The sequence below is a fragment of the Nelumbo nucifera genome, chromosome 1 (genome assembly GCF_055504915.1).
Source record: "Nelumbo nucifera cultivar China Antique chromosome 1, China Antique-T2T, whole genome shotgun sequence".
NCBI lineage: Eukaryota > Viridiplantae > Streptophyta > Magnoliopsida > Proteales > Nelumbonaceae > Nelumbo > Nelumbo nucifera.
In genome coordinates, this window is record NC_142649.1 from 115,503,994 (window position 1) to 115,519,203 (window position 15,210).

Here is a 15,210-nt window from a genome sequence, read left to right on the forward strand (position 1 = left end):
TAGATTTCTACAATGGGCATGCTTGTATTTTTCTCTTATATTATATATTATATATTATATACATAAATAGTATATATGGGCCGTGCCCCAGGCCGCGGGCAGCATGACCCACGGACCTAAAACCCTAGGCCCAGCATGACACAGACCATTGTGCCAGGCCTGGCATGGCTCGTGTGCCATCGTGTCGTGCCGGGTGGCCTGGCCCGATTTACACCTCTAGGGAGGGTAGGGGCGGGTACCCATCGGGTAGGGTTGGCCAATCCTCGTGTGACATTTCAACATTGACCCACATGAAAGATGACGTGGCTAAGTTGGTCGGGTTGGCCGATCCTTCCAGGTTTCTTGTCATCAGGTTGAACCGGAAAACCCTGGTTCGAATCTTGGTCATCAATCCTCTTGGGGTTCTCATCTCTCCACACTCCCAGCCTATCTCGGTGATTGGTCTACGCAGTATATACCCTGTCTCGCGCCCGCTGTGCCGTACAGATCTCTTCCGTCTTTCCCCTGAACTGAAAGAAAAGCTTGAACTTCAGAGGGTTCGTGCGCATATCAAGTAGTAGTGCTTCCGTTTAGCTCCGGGCATAAGAGATAACAAGAGGAGGAAACAGCGAGATAGAGATAGATGGCTACAGATACTGCTTCCTTCAAGGTAGCGTCCTCCATACTTGGAAAATACTCTGCCCCTCTACTATCTTTCTGCTATTCGTATCTCTACGTTTCTTATCGACTTCCATGAATTTCCTTTTTCTGTTCCTATGGATATACTGTGCAAAAATTTAGTTTTAACTTACTCAGGTGATGCTCATGTTGTATACGGTCTTTGGATGAAAATCACTCTCTTGTAACCAACTAGTGTTTCCCCTCCAAAAACTTATGTCTTTATAATAGTCTACGACATCAGTGAGAAGAATTCATCTGTTACAATTCGAAGGGTCAAGAAGAGCTAGGGGCATACTACACAAAAAAGGACATGGGTTGAAGTAGAGATAATGATTAAAGGGCTCAGTTGAGTTGGACATATAGTCTCCACTTTGGGTTTCATTTATTCCATGAAGTATGGAGCGGGAGATACAAAGAGAGTCAAATGACATGGAAAAAAATGCATTACTGGGAAAACAAAGAATTTTACACTGTTCATGAAGAAACAAATTGGTAGAGTTAAATGTGGTCACAGGTCCTGAACCAACGAATGTTAGGTTGCTGTCACCTCAGTTGAAATGTTCCTGGCAATTGACGATAATCCTTCATTTTGAAGGGCTTCGGCATTGTGCTAGTGGAAATGGGCAATTAACTGGAAGGGACCGTTACCATTACTTGGTGTAATGATAAAATCTCAGGTTGACAAGAGTGAGATAACAGGTTTGAGTCTGAGGGTGGCTACTTTTTGTGACAAATGGGGAAGGTTAGGACCCTACCCAGTCTACCCCTCCCAATACCCCCAGGTAGCAGTGACCAACATTGGTAATGGCCTTTTTTACATAACTGCAGCTAATTTAGTTTTCTACCTTGTAAAACGTAGGCGCTTTATCAGATATACAAAATAGGAGTAATCTCCAGGCTGTTGCAAGTAGCAACGGGATAATATTAATTATTGCCCACGTAGTTCTGCTCATTTCATTCATATCACAGACTGTGTCCACCTTCTTCATGGGAAGAGAAACTCTATGTGAATATCCATGTACAAACTCATATATGTAATATTCGATTGCTTCAGTTCTTGTAGAACTTTTAAAAAAATTGAAAATTCATTGTTTGGAATATGTATATTTCTCAACACTTTGATATGATTTCACATGGAACAGATAATCCTGGGGTCCAAGTCAATGACTCGCCAAAATATTTTAACTGAAATGGGGTATAAGTTCACTATAATGGTAGGTTCTCGACATACACTTGTTCTTTCTCTCATTGTCTATGGAAACCAGAAGTTTAATATGGCTTGTGATCTAGACTGCAGATATAGATGAGAAGGCAATTCGAAAGGAACATCCAGAGGATTTAGTAATGGCTTTAGCTGAGGCAAAGGTATGAGTTTGTAGAGAACACTGATGTGGCCCCCACTGTACTGCACTTGTATGACTGTAGTTAGCAGTTAGTTATTTCAGTTGTTAGTTGGTAGTTATTTCATTTTATAATTATTAGTTTCTTTTATTTTTTGCCATGTAAGCAGTAAGGGTAATTCAGCCCTTTTACTTTTATTTGAGAATTAATATAAATTGTAAGAGTGGGGCGGCAGTTAATTGTCTCTCCCTTTTGTAAGTCTCTTCTTCGAATTCTTCTTCTCTTCTCTTCTTCTCTTTTCTCAATCTTTCTTTGTTAATTGGACATTAAACCTAGGACTGATTGTAGTCCTATTCGACTACATGGTATCAGAGCCAACCTAGGAATTCTTATGATAGTCTAATATGGTCGACTACATAAGAACTTCCTAGGGTTGGAAGTTTCAGCAGAGATATGATCATTGGCTGGTTCTTGGAGGTTGCTGGCAGTGTGCAATTGATGCCCAAGGACTTGTAGAACCTTGGAGAATGTTCAGCGATCAGGAAGAATCAGAAGAAAGGAAGAAACCTAGTTTTAGGGTTCCAATTTTGGTTTGAAGGTGGCGGCTGATTTTTTCTGGGTAAGATAGTATCTTTTCTTGAGATCGAACGTAGAAAGTTTCTCTTTTTATCAGTCTGGGAGGTGCGGCTGGGAGATTTTGAGTTTTCTCAGTTTTTTAGGGTTTCCTTCTAACCTACGACCAGTTTTAGGGTTTCTAGGACTGAAACCCTAAAGTTTTGTTTGCTGCCAATTCTAGGGCATTTTTTTTTAGACCTGTTTCAGCTTTCAAGAGTGGGTTGTTCTGGACTCTGAAGATTTATGAAGTCTGTTTTCTCTTTTCTGGGTGGTGGCTGAACCTTCTAGGTCTGCTGTTTTGACCTATTTGAGTTATAAGAGTTGTGTTTTGACCTATAAACTGAAAAGGGCTGACAGCAATGGAGCTTAAGAACCAAGGGGAAAGTTTTTTGGTAGCTGGTGGTACTGGTAGCATGCCTGAGAACAGTTTTTGGATTACCATTGTCAAGTTTGATGGATCAAACTAGTTGGAGTGGGCCCAATCAGCCATGATGGCCATTGGGGGTAGAGGGAAACTGAATTATTTGTTGGGGGATGTGAAGTAACCAGCCATGGAGGACCAAATATATGCCAAATGGGTTTAGGAGAACTATTTGGTTATGACATGTCTATGCAACTCCATGCAGCCACATATCAGTCGAAACTATTTATGGGCAAAAACAGCTAAGGAAATTTGGGATATTATTAAAGAGACCTACTCCCAACCCCTTAATGTTGCTAGGGCTTATGAGCCGAAATGTGAGGTAAATAACCTTAAGCAAGGAGAGAAACCAATCTCGGTTTATTTTTCAACATTGAAATCCTTATGTCATGAAATTGATCATTTAGAAACAATTGAGTCTGAAAGTCAGAAGGATGCACAGACTTACAGAAAGCAAGTTGAAACTAATAGGGTGTTTGAGTTCCTAGCTGGTTTGAATTCTGAGTATGACATTGTGAGATAGCAACTTTGAACAAGAGACAATGTGACCTTATCACAAGCCTACTCCTTGGTGCACAGTGAAGAGAGTAGAAGGAAGGTTATGTTGCAGCACCAGCCCCTTGAATCAGCCTTGGCAGCAACTAAACCTAAGTTTGGGGGTGGTAAGGAGAGAGATATGAAGAAGGAAGACAAGAGGGACCTAGTAGGTGAACATTGCAAGAAACCTAAGCATACTAAAGAAACCTGTTGGAAGTTACATCCCCATTTAGTTCCAGCAAAACTTAGAAACAAAAAGGGGAATGCTAATGTGACTGTTACTACTGATTGTGCAACCTCATCGGGCACAAGAGCCGCATTACTAGACACTCTAGCTGCTGTCTGGGCTTCTCTGACTCAGTTGGAAAATGAAGTTGGTAATTCAACACCATCATCTCAGCCGTCAGTAATAACATCAACTCCTCTCACCTCAGCTTTTGCTCATTCAGGTACACGGGCCTCAACTTATCATGCTTCAGCCCAGGTAATGCTGAACATTGTTGGGTGATAGACTTAGGTGCATCTGATCATATGACTATCTTGCCCTCACTGTTTACTACCTATCACTTATCCTCTGGCAGAGACAAAGTGTCTACTGCTGATGGCTCTCTTGTTCCCATTTCTGGCAAGGGAGACATCAAGTTGTCTAATGTCATTTCCTTGTCTTCAATTTTGCATGTTCCTAAACTTAGTACTAATTTGCTTTCAGTTAGTAGCATTACCAAAGCCAGAATTGTTCAGTGGCTTTTTTTCCTGATCGATGTGTTTTTCAAGATTTGGAGACAAGGAAGGTGATTGGGACTGGCCGTGGGACGAATTAGATCTATCTACTTGGAGGGAGCTCTCACTAGGAAGATAGTGAAGTTAGGGGGTCTCTTTTGTTTCTCAGTCTGTTAGTCAAGTTATGCTTTGGCATAACCGATTGGGTCAATTATCTTTTAGGTCTTTGAAAAGTTTGTTTCCTACTTTGTTTGAGTCTATACAGATGTCCAATTTGAAATTTGAAAGTTGTGAGCTTGCAAAGCATTGTAGAACAACCTATTCTTTTTTTTGATAGATAAAATTCAATTGATTTCATTAGAAGCGAATGATAAATAGTTCGTTACAAGCATCCCAATATGAGGCATGAGGTGTAGCCTCACTCATTGATATAGAAGCATCATAAAGTTACAATTGGGCCCAGTACAATTGTTCCCTAGTTACCCCTTGTTTAGCTAGAGAATTAGCAAAAGCATTTGCCTCCCTCCCTCCCCACCCACTGTATAGTTACCTCCATCTACTGAGTTAACCATTTGAATTTCTTCAATTAATTTCTGTAAACCCAGATCACTGAATATGGGTTTTATAGCCAACCCACCACCACCTTGGAGTCCCCTTCTATCACCAAATTTTCCAATCCTAACTCTCATGCAATCTATACACCTTGTAGGGCTGCGTACAATTCTGCCTTTAAGGAGTCTCCATTCCCTACTAGTCCTGAGAAGAGTGCTCTTAAGTTTCCTTCCTTGTCTCTAATGACCCCTCGTATTCCAGCTGGGCCTGGGTTGCCTTGATTACTCCCATCGAAGTTTAATTTCAAAATCCTTCAATGGGAGGAGCCCAAGGCAACCTTGCCATAACCTTCTGCATTGAGCTAGAAGCCATTAAAGACCAATTCCTCCAAATATCATCAAATGTGAAAATTTTGAATAGTTCCACCATTTGTAGCCAGTGTATTACCCTAGTCATTACACACCACAATTTGTTGTTTGCCCCTTTCTTTCTCTTGGAAGATTCTGACATTTCTCTCTTCCCACAAGGTCCATACCACTATTCATTGAGTAATAAAAGAAGTAGTATTCCTTTTGACATTGTGCATACCGATGTTTGGGGACCTTATCACATCACTGTTATGGGGGGGTACAAATATTTCTTGCTGTTTGTTGATGACTATACCTGCTTTTCTTGGGTTTACTTGATACGTTCTCGAGATGTGGTTCCTACCTTGACCATGATCTTTCATCAAATGATTCTAACCCAGTTTGGGGTAAAAATCAAAATTTTCAGATCCGTTAATGCGAAAGAGTACTTCACAACACCACTAGCTTCATATTTCCTTGACCATGGGATTATCCACCAGAGTACTTGACCTCATACACCTTAGCAGAATGGGGTTGCTGAGAGAAAGAATAGGCACATATTGGAGGTGGCTAGAAGCATCATATTTAACTCTAATGTGCCTATACGTTTCTGGGGAGATGCCATTCTCACTACTGTATATCTCATAAACCAAATTCCTTCACGGGTTCTTGACATGAAACCTCCATTCACTCTTTTATATCCTGATAAAGAGTTGTTTTCCATTCCTCTTAAAACCTTTGGTTGTACTCGCTTTGTTCAGACTCTTGGCCCTTGTGTTCGATTGAGAAGAGAAGAAAAGAGAGAGAGAGAGAAGAGAGAGAAAGAGAAGAGAGAGAGAAAAGAGAAGAGAGGTTTGATTGAGAACTAAAGATAAAAAGGGGTTGGCTGACTACCAACTTCTTATTTATATTCTCTTAACATAATAAGACTAGTAATTACAAGAATGCCTTTGGTGGCAATTCATAATAATGAACAAATAACAAAAAAGAAAAAAAGGAACTAGTTGACAGCACCTAGGTTGACTAGGCTGATAGCATACTAACAGCATACCAAAATAAGTTTCACAACACTCCCCCTCAAGTTGAGCTGTATATGTTTATCATGCCCAACTTGTCATACAACTCATTGTGCCGCGAGTATGGAAGTCCTTTTGTGAGGACGTCAACAAGTTGCTCCTTGGAGTTGACATAAGGGATGCAAATTCCCCTTTTTTTTTAATTTTTCCCTTATAAAGTGTTTGTCCACTTCAATGTGCTTGGTCCTCTCATGTAGGACAGGATTGTTAGCGATGTTAATGGCTGCCTTATTGTCATAGTAAAGAGACATAGGATTATGAACAACAACTCCAAGCTCCCCTAGAAGATTTTTTTAGCCAAAGAACTTCAGCCACCCCATGTGCCATAGCTCTATACTTCGCTTCAGCACTTGACCTTGCTACCACACTTTGTTTCTTGCTTTTCTAAGTCACTAGGTTTCCTCTCACAAATGTGCAATACCCACATGTGGATTTTCTGTCATCCACAGCACCTGCCCAATTAGAATCTGTAAAGACTTGCACCTTTAGATGATTATACTTATTGAATAGTAGACCTGTTCCTGGATACTTTTTTAAGTATCTTTAGATGATTATACTTATTGAATAGTAGACCTGTTCCTGGATACTTTTTTAAGTATCTAAGAACTCTCTCTGCTGCCTCCAAATGAGGTTTCCTAGGAGAGTGCATGAATTGGCTTAGGACACCAACTGAATAAGCAATGTCTGGATGAGTCATGGACAAATAAATTAACTTTCCCACTAACCTTTGAAACTGTTTTACATCTTTCAGAGGTTCACTGTCACAGTTACCCAATTTATGATCAACATTCGTAGGAGTATCTGCTGGTCTTGCAATTAACTTGCTTGTGTCTTGTAACAGATCAATAGTGTACTTCCTTTGAGAAATGAAGATACCCCTTTTAGAGTGGGCAACTTCAATTCCAAGAAAATACTTTAGAGGACCTAGATCTTTCACTTCAAATTTAGATGCAAGGAGTTATTTCAATTGTTGTATTTCTGAACTCCAATTTCCTGTGATGATGATATCATCCACATACACTATCAAAACAGCAACCCATTCCTGACATCTCTTCACAAAGAGTGTGTGATCGGACTGACATTGCTTGAACCCTACTTGCTGAACTGCCATATGAAACTTACTGAACCAAGCCCTGGGAGATTGTTTCAAACCATAGAGAGACTTTCTTAGCTTACACACCTTATTCTCACTTCCCTTGACACAGAATCCTGAGGGTTGAACCGTGTACACCTCCTCCTCTAGGTCACCATTTAAAAAGGCATTCTTAATGTCTAGTTGATGCAATTCCCAATCAAGATTAACAGCTAATGATAGAAAAACTCGAATTGAGTTCATCTTAGCTACTGGAGCAAATGTCTCATTATAGTCAACTCCGTACACTTGAGTGTACCCTTTGGCTATGTTAAAGTTTGACCTGCCCTAGAATTCTATCTTGTTCGTTGACTGTAAAGTAAACAACAAGAAGTAGGAGAGGAAAGAGGAAGAGAGAAAAGAGAGGAAAGAGAGAAAGGCTGGTTCGAATTAGAGAAAAAAGTTATCCCTAGATTCGACCAGACCTGTTATTATATTATTAACTTATTGGAAAAGACTTAAGTGCCCTTCTTTAAGTAAGAGGCACTCGAACTAACATAACAGTACACATCAACATTCTCAACAAGTACAAAGACCGAAATACCCCTTCACTAACACCACTAACACTCCCCCTCAAGCTGGTGAGTATATATCATATAATCCCAACTTGTTACATATGTAGTCCACTCTCCCCCGACTCAAACCTTTTGTAAACAAGTCTGCCCACTGGTTTCCCGTACTAACATATGCAGTTTCTATCACCCCATTCAGCACCTTCTCTCTCACAAAATGACAGTCAACTTCGATGTGCTTGGTTCTTTCATGAAACACCGGATTGGAAGAGATATGAACCGCTGCCTGATTGTCACATTAGAGCTTCATTGGAGTACTGATGTCATATCCTATCTCCTGTAGAAGGTTCCTCAGCCACACTAATTCACAAGCAATATGTGCCATGGCCCTATATTCTGCTTCTGCACTGCTTCTTGCCACAACTGTTTGCTTCTTATTTTTCCACGTTACCAGGTTACCCCCCAGAAAGGTGCAATAGCCTGTGGTAGATCGTCTATCAGACATAGAACTTGCCCAATTAGCATCGGTGTATCCTTCTACTACCAGTTTTCCACCACTCCTATACAGCAAACCACGACCAGGAGCTCCTTTCAGATACCTCACAATCCTTAGCACTGCATTCCAATGTGGGACCAAAGGTTTCTGCATGAACTGACTCACCACACTAACCGCAAATGAAATATCTGGCCGAGTAATGGTTAGATAGTTTAGTTTGCCTACAAGTCGTCGGTATCTGCCAGGGTCTTCAAATACTTCATCTATATCACTACTCAACCTCGTATTTGTTTCCATAGGTGTCTCAGCTGGTTTAGTACCCAACAACCCTGTTTCTTCCAGTAAATCAAGCACATATTTCCTCTGACACAAATTAATGCCATGCTTAGATCTTGCTACCTCTATGCCCAAAAAGTATTTCAACTTGCCAAGGTCCTTTGTCTGAAAGTGTTCCTGTAGGAATCCCTTCAATCTGTCAATGCCCATTTTATCATTCCCAGTCACAACGATATCATCCACATACACCACCAATATTATTTTGTCTGCCGACGAGTCAAAACTGAAGACAGAGTGATCAACTTGGCACTGTTTCATACCAAACTTCTTGACCACCTCACTGAACCTACCAAACCATGCTCGAGGGGACTGTTTAAGTCCATAAATAGCCTTCTTAAGTCTGCATACCTTACCATCCTCCCCCTGAGCAACAAACCCTGGTGGTTGCTCCATGTAGACCTCCTCGAGCAAATCACCATGCAAAAAAGCATTTTTGATATCTAGCTGATGGAGAGGCTAATCATACATAGCTGTAAGGGAGATGACGACACGAACTGACCCTATCTTTGCAACTGGGGAGAATGTCTCTGTGTAGTCAATGCCATAGGTTTGGGAGTACCCTTTGGCAACCAGTCGCGCCTTCAGGCGCTCAACACGACCATCTGGCAAGTACTTAACACTATACACCCACTTACAACCGACAGCCTGCTTCCCAGGAGGGAGAGCGGTGAGATCCCAAGTGTGGTTATGATGCAGAGCAGAGAGCTCTTCTTCCATAGCACAGCACCACTCTGGAGAGGTAAGGGCTTCCTGGACATCCTTAGGAACAACCACGGAGGATAACAAAGAGATGAACTGGCGATGGGAGGCGGAGAGGTGGGTAAGTGAAACAAAATTGGAAATAAGGTGAAGGGTGCAAGTACGTTTACCTTTCCGGAAGGCAATAGGAAGATCTAGGTCGGAGCTGGAGCCGGATCTGTCGACGGTGATGAAGCTGGAGGAGCTGCAGTTGGTACACGCGGGCGATGTGTATACACGTGACGGATGGGTGGACGGTCAACCGACGGTGGCATTGGAGGCAAGGACGTAGGCATGACTGGAACCAGAGAAGGTGGATCAACCACAGGAAGAGGAAGAGGAGGTGGTGATGTAGAGGAAGCAGCAGCACCGGACCCCACGAAGAACGGAGTAGACTCGAAGAATGTAACATCAGCACATACCAAGGAACAACGAGAACTGGGATGATAACACTTGTACCCTTTCTGAGTGCGGGAATAGCCAAGGAAGATACACTTCAGGGAATGTGCATCTAACTTGTCAGTCCCGGGACCCAGATTATGAACGAAGCAGACACACCCAAATACCTAAGGAGAAAGTGGAAACAGAGACATGTTGGGAAATAAGGCACTAAAAGGAGAACGACCATCAAGGATAGACGTGGGCATCCGATTAATTAAGAAACAAGAGGTGAGCATTGCATCGCTCCAAAAGATTTTGGGAACATTCATGTGGTGCATGAGGGAGCGTGCCGTTTCTACAAGATGGCGGTTCTTTCTCTCAGCAACCCCATTTTGTTGCGGAGTGTAGGTATATGAAGTTTGGTGTATAATGCCATGTTGGTCCAAGTATTCTTGAAAAGATGAAGACAAGTATTCACGACCATTATCAGCACGGAAAATTTTGATGTGAACACCAAATTGATTACGGATCTTAGCATAAAATTTCTGGAAGATGGCAAATAATTCACTTCTTTCTTTCATTAAATAGAGCCACGTCATTCTTGAACAGTCATCAACAAAAATAACAAAATATCGGTATCCATTATATGACATCACTTTATAAGGACCCTAAACATCTGAATGAATTAAAGAAAAAAGACTCGACACACGGTTATCGACCCTAGAACGAAAGGGAACACGATGGTGTTTCCCAAATTGACATGACTCACAATCTAAAACAGAAAGTTGACTCAATGAAGGGACTAAGGACTGCAACATTTTCAGCGAAGGATGACCAAATCTACAATGCCACTGGAGAGGAGAAATGGATGACTGAAGGGCCGTTGACGTTCGTCCACCACCATCAAGATAATACAGTCCATCGGCTTCATGCCCTCCACCAATCTTCATCCCCGTCTTGAGATCCTGAAAAACACGCATAGAAGGGTAAAAAGTGATGGATCACTTAAGGGACTTGGTCAGCTTACTAACAGACATAAGATTAAATGGAAGCTTAGGTACATATAAAATAGAGGATAGGGATACAGGGTCTAGGTCAACATTATCAACACCACATATAGATGATGTGGAGCCATTAGCAAGGGTAACAGATTGTGATGTCGAGCAATGAGTGAGAGATGAAAACACACCTGGAGTTCCCGTCATGTGATCGGAGGCCCCAGAGTCAATAATCCAGGGGTTGGGTGTGGATGCCAAACAAGCCATACTTGAGTGTGCAAAGGAAGCTGTGTTCTGCTGCGACTTGGATTGAACAAACCTCTCATACTCGTCCCGAGGAACACTCACCATCTCCTTGCCTGGACCATCTGAGGGAGTAGAAGGCATCGGGTCAGCTGACCGGTTCTCCTGTCTAGAGCTGAAACTGGTGTCACTAGTCATGGCATGGTTGGCCCACGTCGAGGGAGGACCATGTAAGTCATAGCAGTAGTTAATGGTATGTCCATCCAAACCACAATGAGTACACTTCCGTGAACCCGAGCCACGTCCTCTACCACGAGCTCCCCCTGAATCTCTGCCTCCAGTACGACCACCACCACGGATATGTGTAGATCCACCACTACCACTCCTGCCAGACTGGGCTCCTCGAGCCCCACTTCTGCCACCTCGACCTCTCGACACTGCGAATGCTGATTTATCGGAGACATTAGAATCCATAGATCCAATGGAAGCCCTCCGAAGACGAGCAAACACCTCCTCTGAAGCTGGAAGAGCAGATCCCCCTAGTATCTGGGCTCGTACTGGTTCATACTCAGACTTCAGCCCCACCAGAAACCGTGTCACATCAAGCTGCTCTCGCTGTTGCTGTTGAACTTTGACATCAGAAGTGAGAGGATGATAGACATTTAACTCATTACGGATATTCCTCACACTGGCATAGTACTCCTCAAGGTTCTGATTTCCCTGTTGCAGATTGAAGTATTCCTGATACAGTTGATATACCCTAGTGGTATTATCCTGACCTGAATACAGTTTCTTAGCATGATCCCACACCTCTTTGGCTGTGTCAAGAAACATGAAGTTCACACTGATTTTGGGTTCCATACTGTTCCACAACCATGTAATGATCTGTGCATCTTCCTGTTTCCAGTCTTCATACTCTTGAGAATTAGCGGGGGGTTTCTCCTCTCTTATATGCTTCACTTTCTTCTTCGCCTTCAGAAAAACCTCTACAGACTTGGCCCAAGGGACATAATTCTCTCCATTCAGTTTAATGGAGGTCATTTGGACATTCAGGTAGTCAGTAGATATCATGACACTAGGTTTACTATCACTATTATCTACCATTGCCGAACTCCCTTATCACTGAATTCTGAGCACTGAATTATGAGCACTACACACTGCACACTACACACAGACACTTCACCGAAATCTGCACACTGATTTCAACAGTAATAAATGCTGAGAACTGCAACACCACAAACCCTACTCACCGAAATCTGCACACTGGTTTCAGCAGTATTAAATGCTGAGAACTGCAACACCACAAACCCTACTCACCGAAGTCTGCACACTGATTTCAGCAGTATTAAGTTTTGAAAACTGCAACACCATTAAGTAGACACTATTGCCCTTCGAATCACACACAAACCAGAAAAAATAACTCTAGCATAAACCCTAGCATACTGCAATCTGAAAACCCATCATGCGAACTGTACTACACCTCTCATGTATTCCATAACAGATAATATGCATAAAAAAAACTTTACCTCATCGCCTGAAGACCAACCACACGAAGGGCTGAGACACCACTGCACCACACATACCAGCCCTAACTAGGGCTTAGAAACCACAACAACCAATCACCAACGACACAATCGGAGGCATAGGAACCTCCTAGGGAAGAGGGCGATCACTCCTTTTCAGCCCTTTTCCCAGTCTCCAACTCACAGCTGAGAACCCAAGAGAAACCCTAATTCGAATGTGCAGAAGACAGAATTCTAGCAAGTCTGATTTGTTGAACCTCGCTTTGATACCATGTTAAAGTTTGACCTGCCCTAGAATTCTGTTTTGTTCATTGACTGTAAAGTAAACAGCAAGAAGTAGGAGAGGAAAGAGGAAGAGAGAAAAGAGAGGAAAGAGAGAAAGGCTGGTTCGAATTAGAGAAAAAAGTTATCCCTAGATTCGGCCAGACCTGTTATTATATTATTAACTTATTGGAAAAGACTTAAGTGCCCTTCTTTAAGTAAGAGGCACTCGAACTAACATAACAGTACACATCAACATTCTCAACAAGTACAAAGACCGAAATACTCCTTCACTAACACCACTAACAGGCTACTAATCTTGCTTTATACCTTTCAACTGTCCCGTCCGCCTTGTGCTTAACTGTAAATACCCACTTACACCCCATTGGGTCTTTCCCCCTTGGAAGATCCACTAATTCCCAAGTTTGATTTTTATAAGGGCATTAATCTCCTCCTTCATAGCATCTGTCCATTCAGGGTAATTTAAGGCTTCTGCAACATTTTTGGGTACAGGGATGCAATCAACTGCAAATAGGAAGGCTTAGTATGAGGGGGAAATGTGAACATAGGAGACATACTAGGTGATGAAGTGTTTGGTAGTGCATGACCTGACTCCCTTTCTTTGAGAAATAGGAATGTCAAGGTCATCCACAGTAGGAGCAGGGGTGTCAATAGGTATAACAGGGTTTGGACTTACCTCCTGGGAGTTTGACGGTGTCGGATGCTCAATGTTTGGTAGTTCCACATCTCTGTCACATTGTTGATCTCTACGGCGTGTACGTTGGAAGACACGAAAGGGGGCTAGGTTCGGAATAGAAGGAAGAGAGACTTGGCGGACTTGAACCTGCTTCTCTTCCACACTACTCTCCCCCTGAGGAGAAGCAGGGAAGAATGGTTTAGACTCAAAGAAAGACACATCCATAGAGACAAAAAATTTATGACTAACGAGATCAAAGCACCAATACCCCTTTTGAGAGGAGGGATACCCCAGAAAGATACAAGGAGTGGACCCAGGGTCTAACTTTCCCTGAGACGGAGACAAATCAAGGACAAAAGCATGGCAACCAAAGACTCATGGGAATGGAAAATAGAGGGGACTGAGGGAACAACAACTGATGAGGGGCCATGCAATTCAGAACTCTAGAGGGCATGCGGTTGATGACATAAGTGGCTGCAAGTATAGCATCCATCCAAAACCTTTTTGAAACATTCATGTGTAACATCCAGTGTTTTAAAAGGTGTGGGCGGCGTACGCCTGGAGGTGCGCCTCCCAAAATGCCCTGAAGCGTATGCCAGAGGCGTTAGCGTACGCCTCATGTGCCTCATGCACATTTGATATAAAAAGAAAGAAAAAAAGAAAAAAAAGGAAAGGAAAGGAAAGGAAAAGAAAGGGAAGAGAAAGAAAAAGAAAGAGAAGAAAAAAAAGAGAAAAGGAAAGGAAAGGGAAGGGAAGCAAAGATAAGGAGAAAGAAAGTGGTTTGCCCCTTGCCCCCTTTGAACTAATGTTATGCATCTTTATTCTTCTTAATATAAAAGATTTTTATTAAAAATAAAGAAAAAATGAGATCCCCCCTTCCTCTTCATCCTCTTCCTAACCCCCCTCCTCTTAAGGAGGCTTACGCCTCACGCCTCATGCCTCACGCCTCACGCCTCTAGGTAGTGGAACGCCTCGCGTCATGCCTCCGCGTTTTAAAACATTGGTAACATCATCCCTCAAGCTACCTCAAGAAGGTGAGTTTTTTCTTTCGACAACACCATTTTGTTGCGGTGTTCTTGCACATGAGCTCCTATGAATAGATCCATGGGAGGCAAAGAACTCATTAAGCTCACAATGGAAGTATTCCTTGGCATTATCTGATTGAAAGATCTGTATTTCAACATGGAACTGCGTAAACACCATCCGCTGGAAATCTTGCACGATCTTTGGAACTTCATCTCTGTTACACATCAGGAATACCCATGTATAGCGAGAGAAATCATCGATCAAGGTGATAAAGTACTTATACCTGCCCTCAGAGATTATAGTAGCAGGCCCCCATACATCAGAATACACAATATGAAAAGGAAAACTGGATCTTTTATTAATTGAATGAAAGGTTGTTCTACATTGTTTGCTCAACTGACATGTTTGACACTGGAAATCGGACACTGGACATGACTGAAATAAAAATGGAAACAAAGACTTCACTATTTCAAAAGAAACACGACCTAACCGACTATGCCACAAAAAAATTTGACTCTTATTTGACTGACTATATGACTTCGAGGACAACACTGAGAGACCAGCTTTATTGTCGAGAATATAAAGACCATCCACTAGG

The 15,210-nt window shown here is 42.3% G+C and overlaps 1 protein-coding gene across 1 annotated transcript in view; it reads left to right on the top strand.

The window, feature by feature from the left end:
- The first annotated feature begins 413 nt into the window (after positions 1-413).
- Positions 414-15,210, top strand: part of LOC104601859 (uncharacterized) — a 36,353-nt gene continuing 21,556 nt past the window's right edge. Inside the window, exons 1-3 of the mRNA XM_010265350.3 lie at positions 414-649; positions 1,803-1,874; positions 1,951-2,025. Coding sequence (XP_010263652.1) covers positions 623-649; positions 1,803-1,874; positions 1,951-2,025 — 174 coding nt within the window. The 5' untranslated portion in view covers positions 414-622. The remainder of the gene's footprint in view (positions 650-1,802; positions 1,875-1,950; positions 2,026-15,210) is intronic.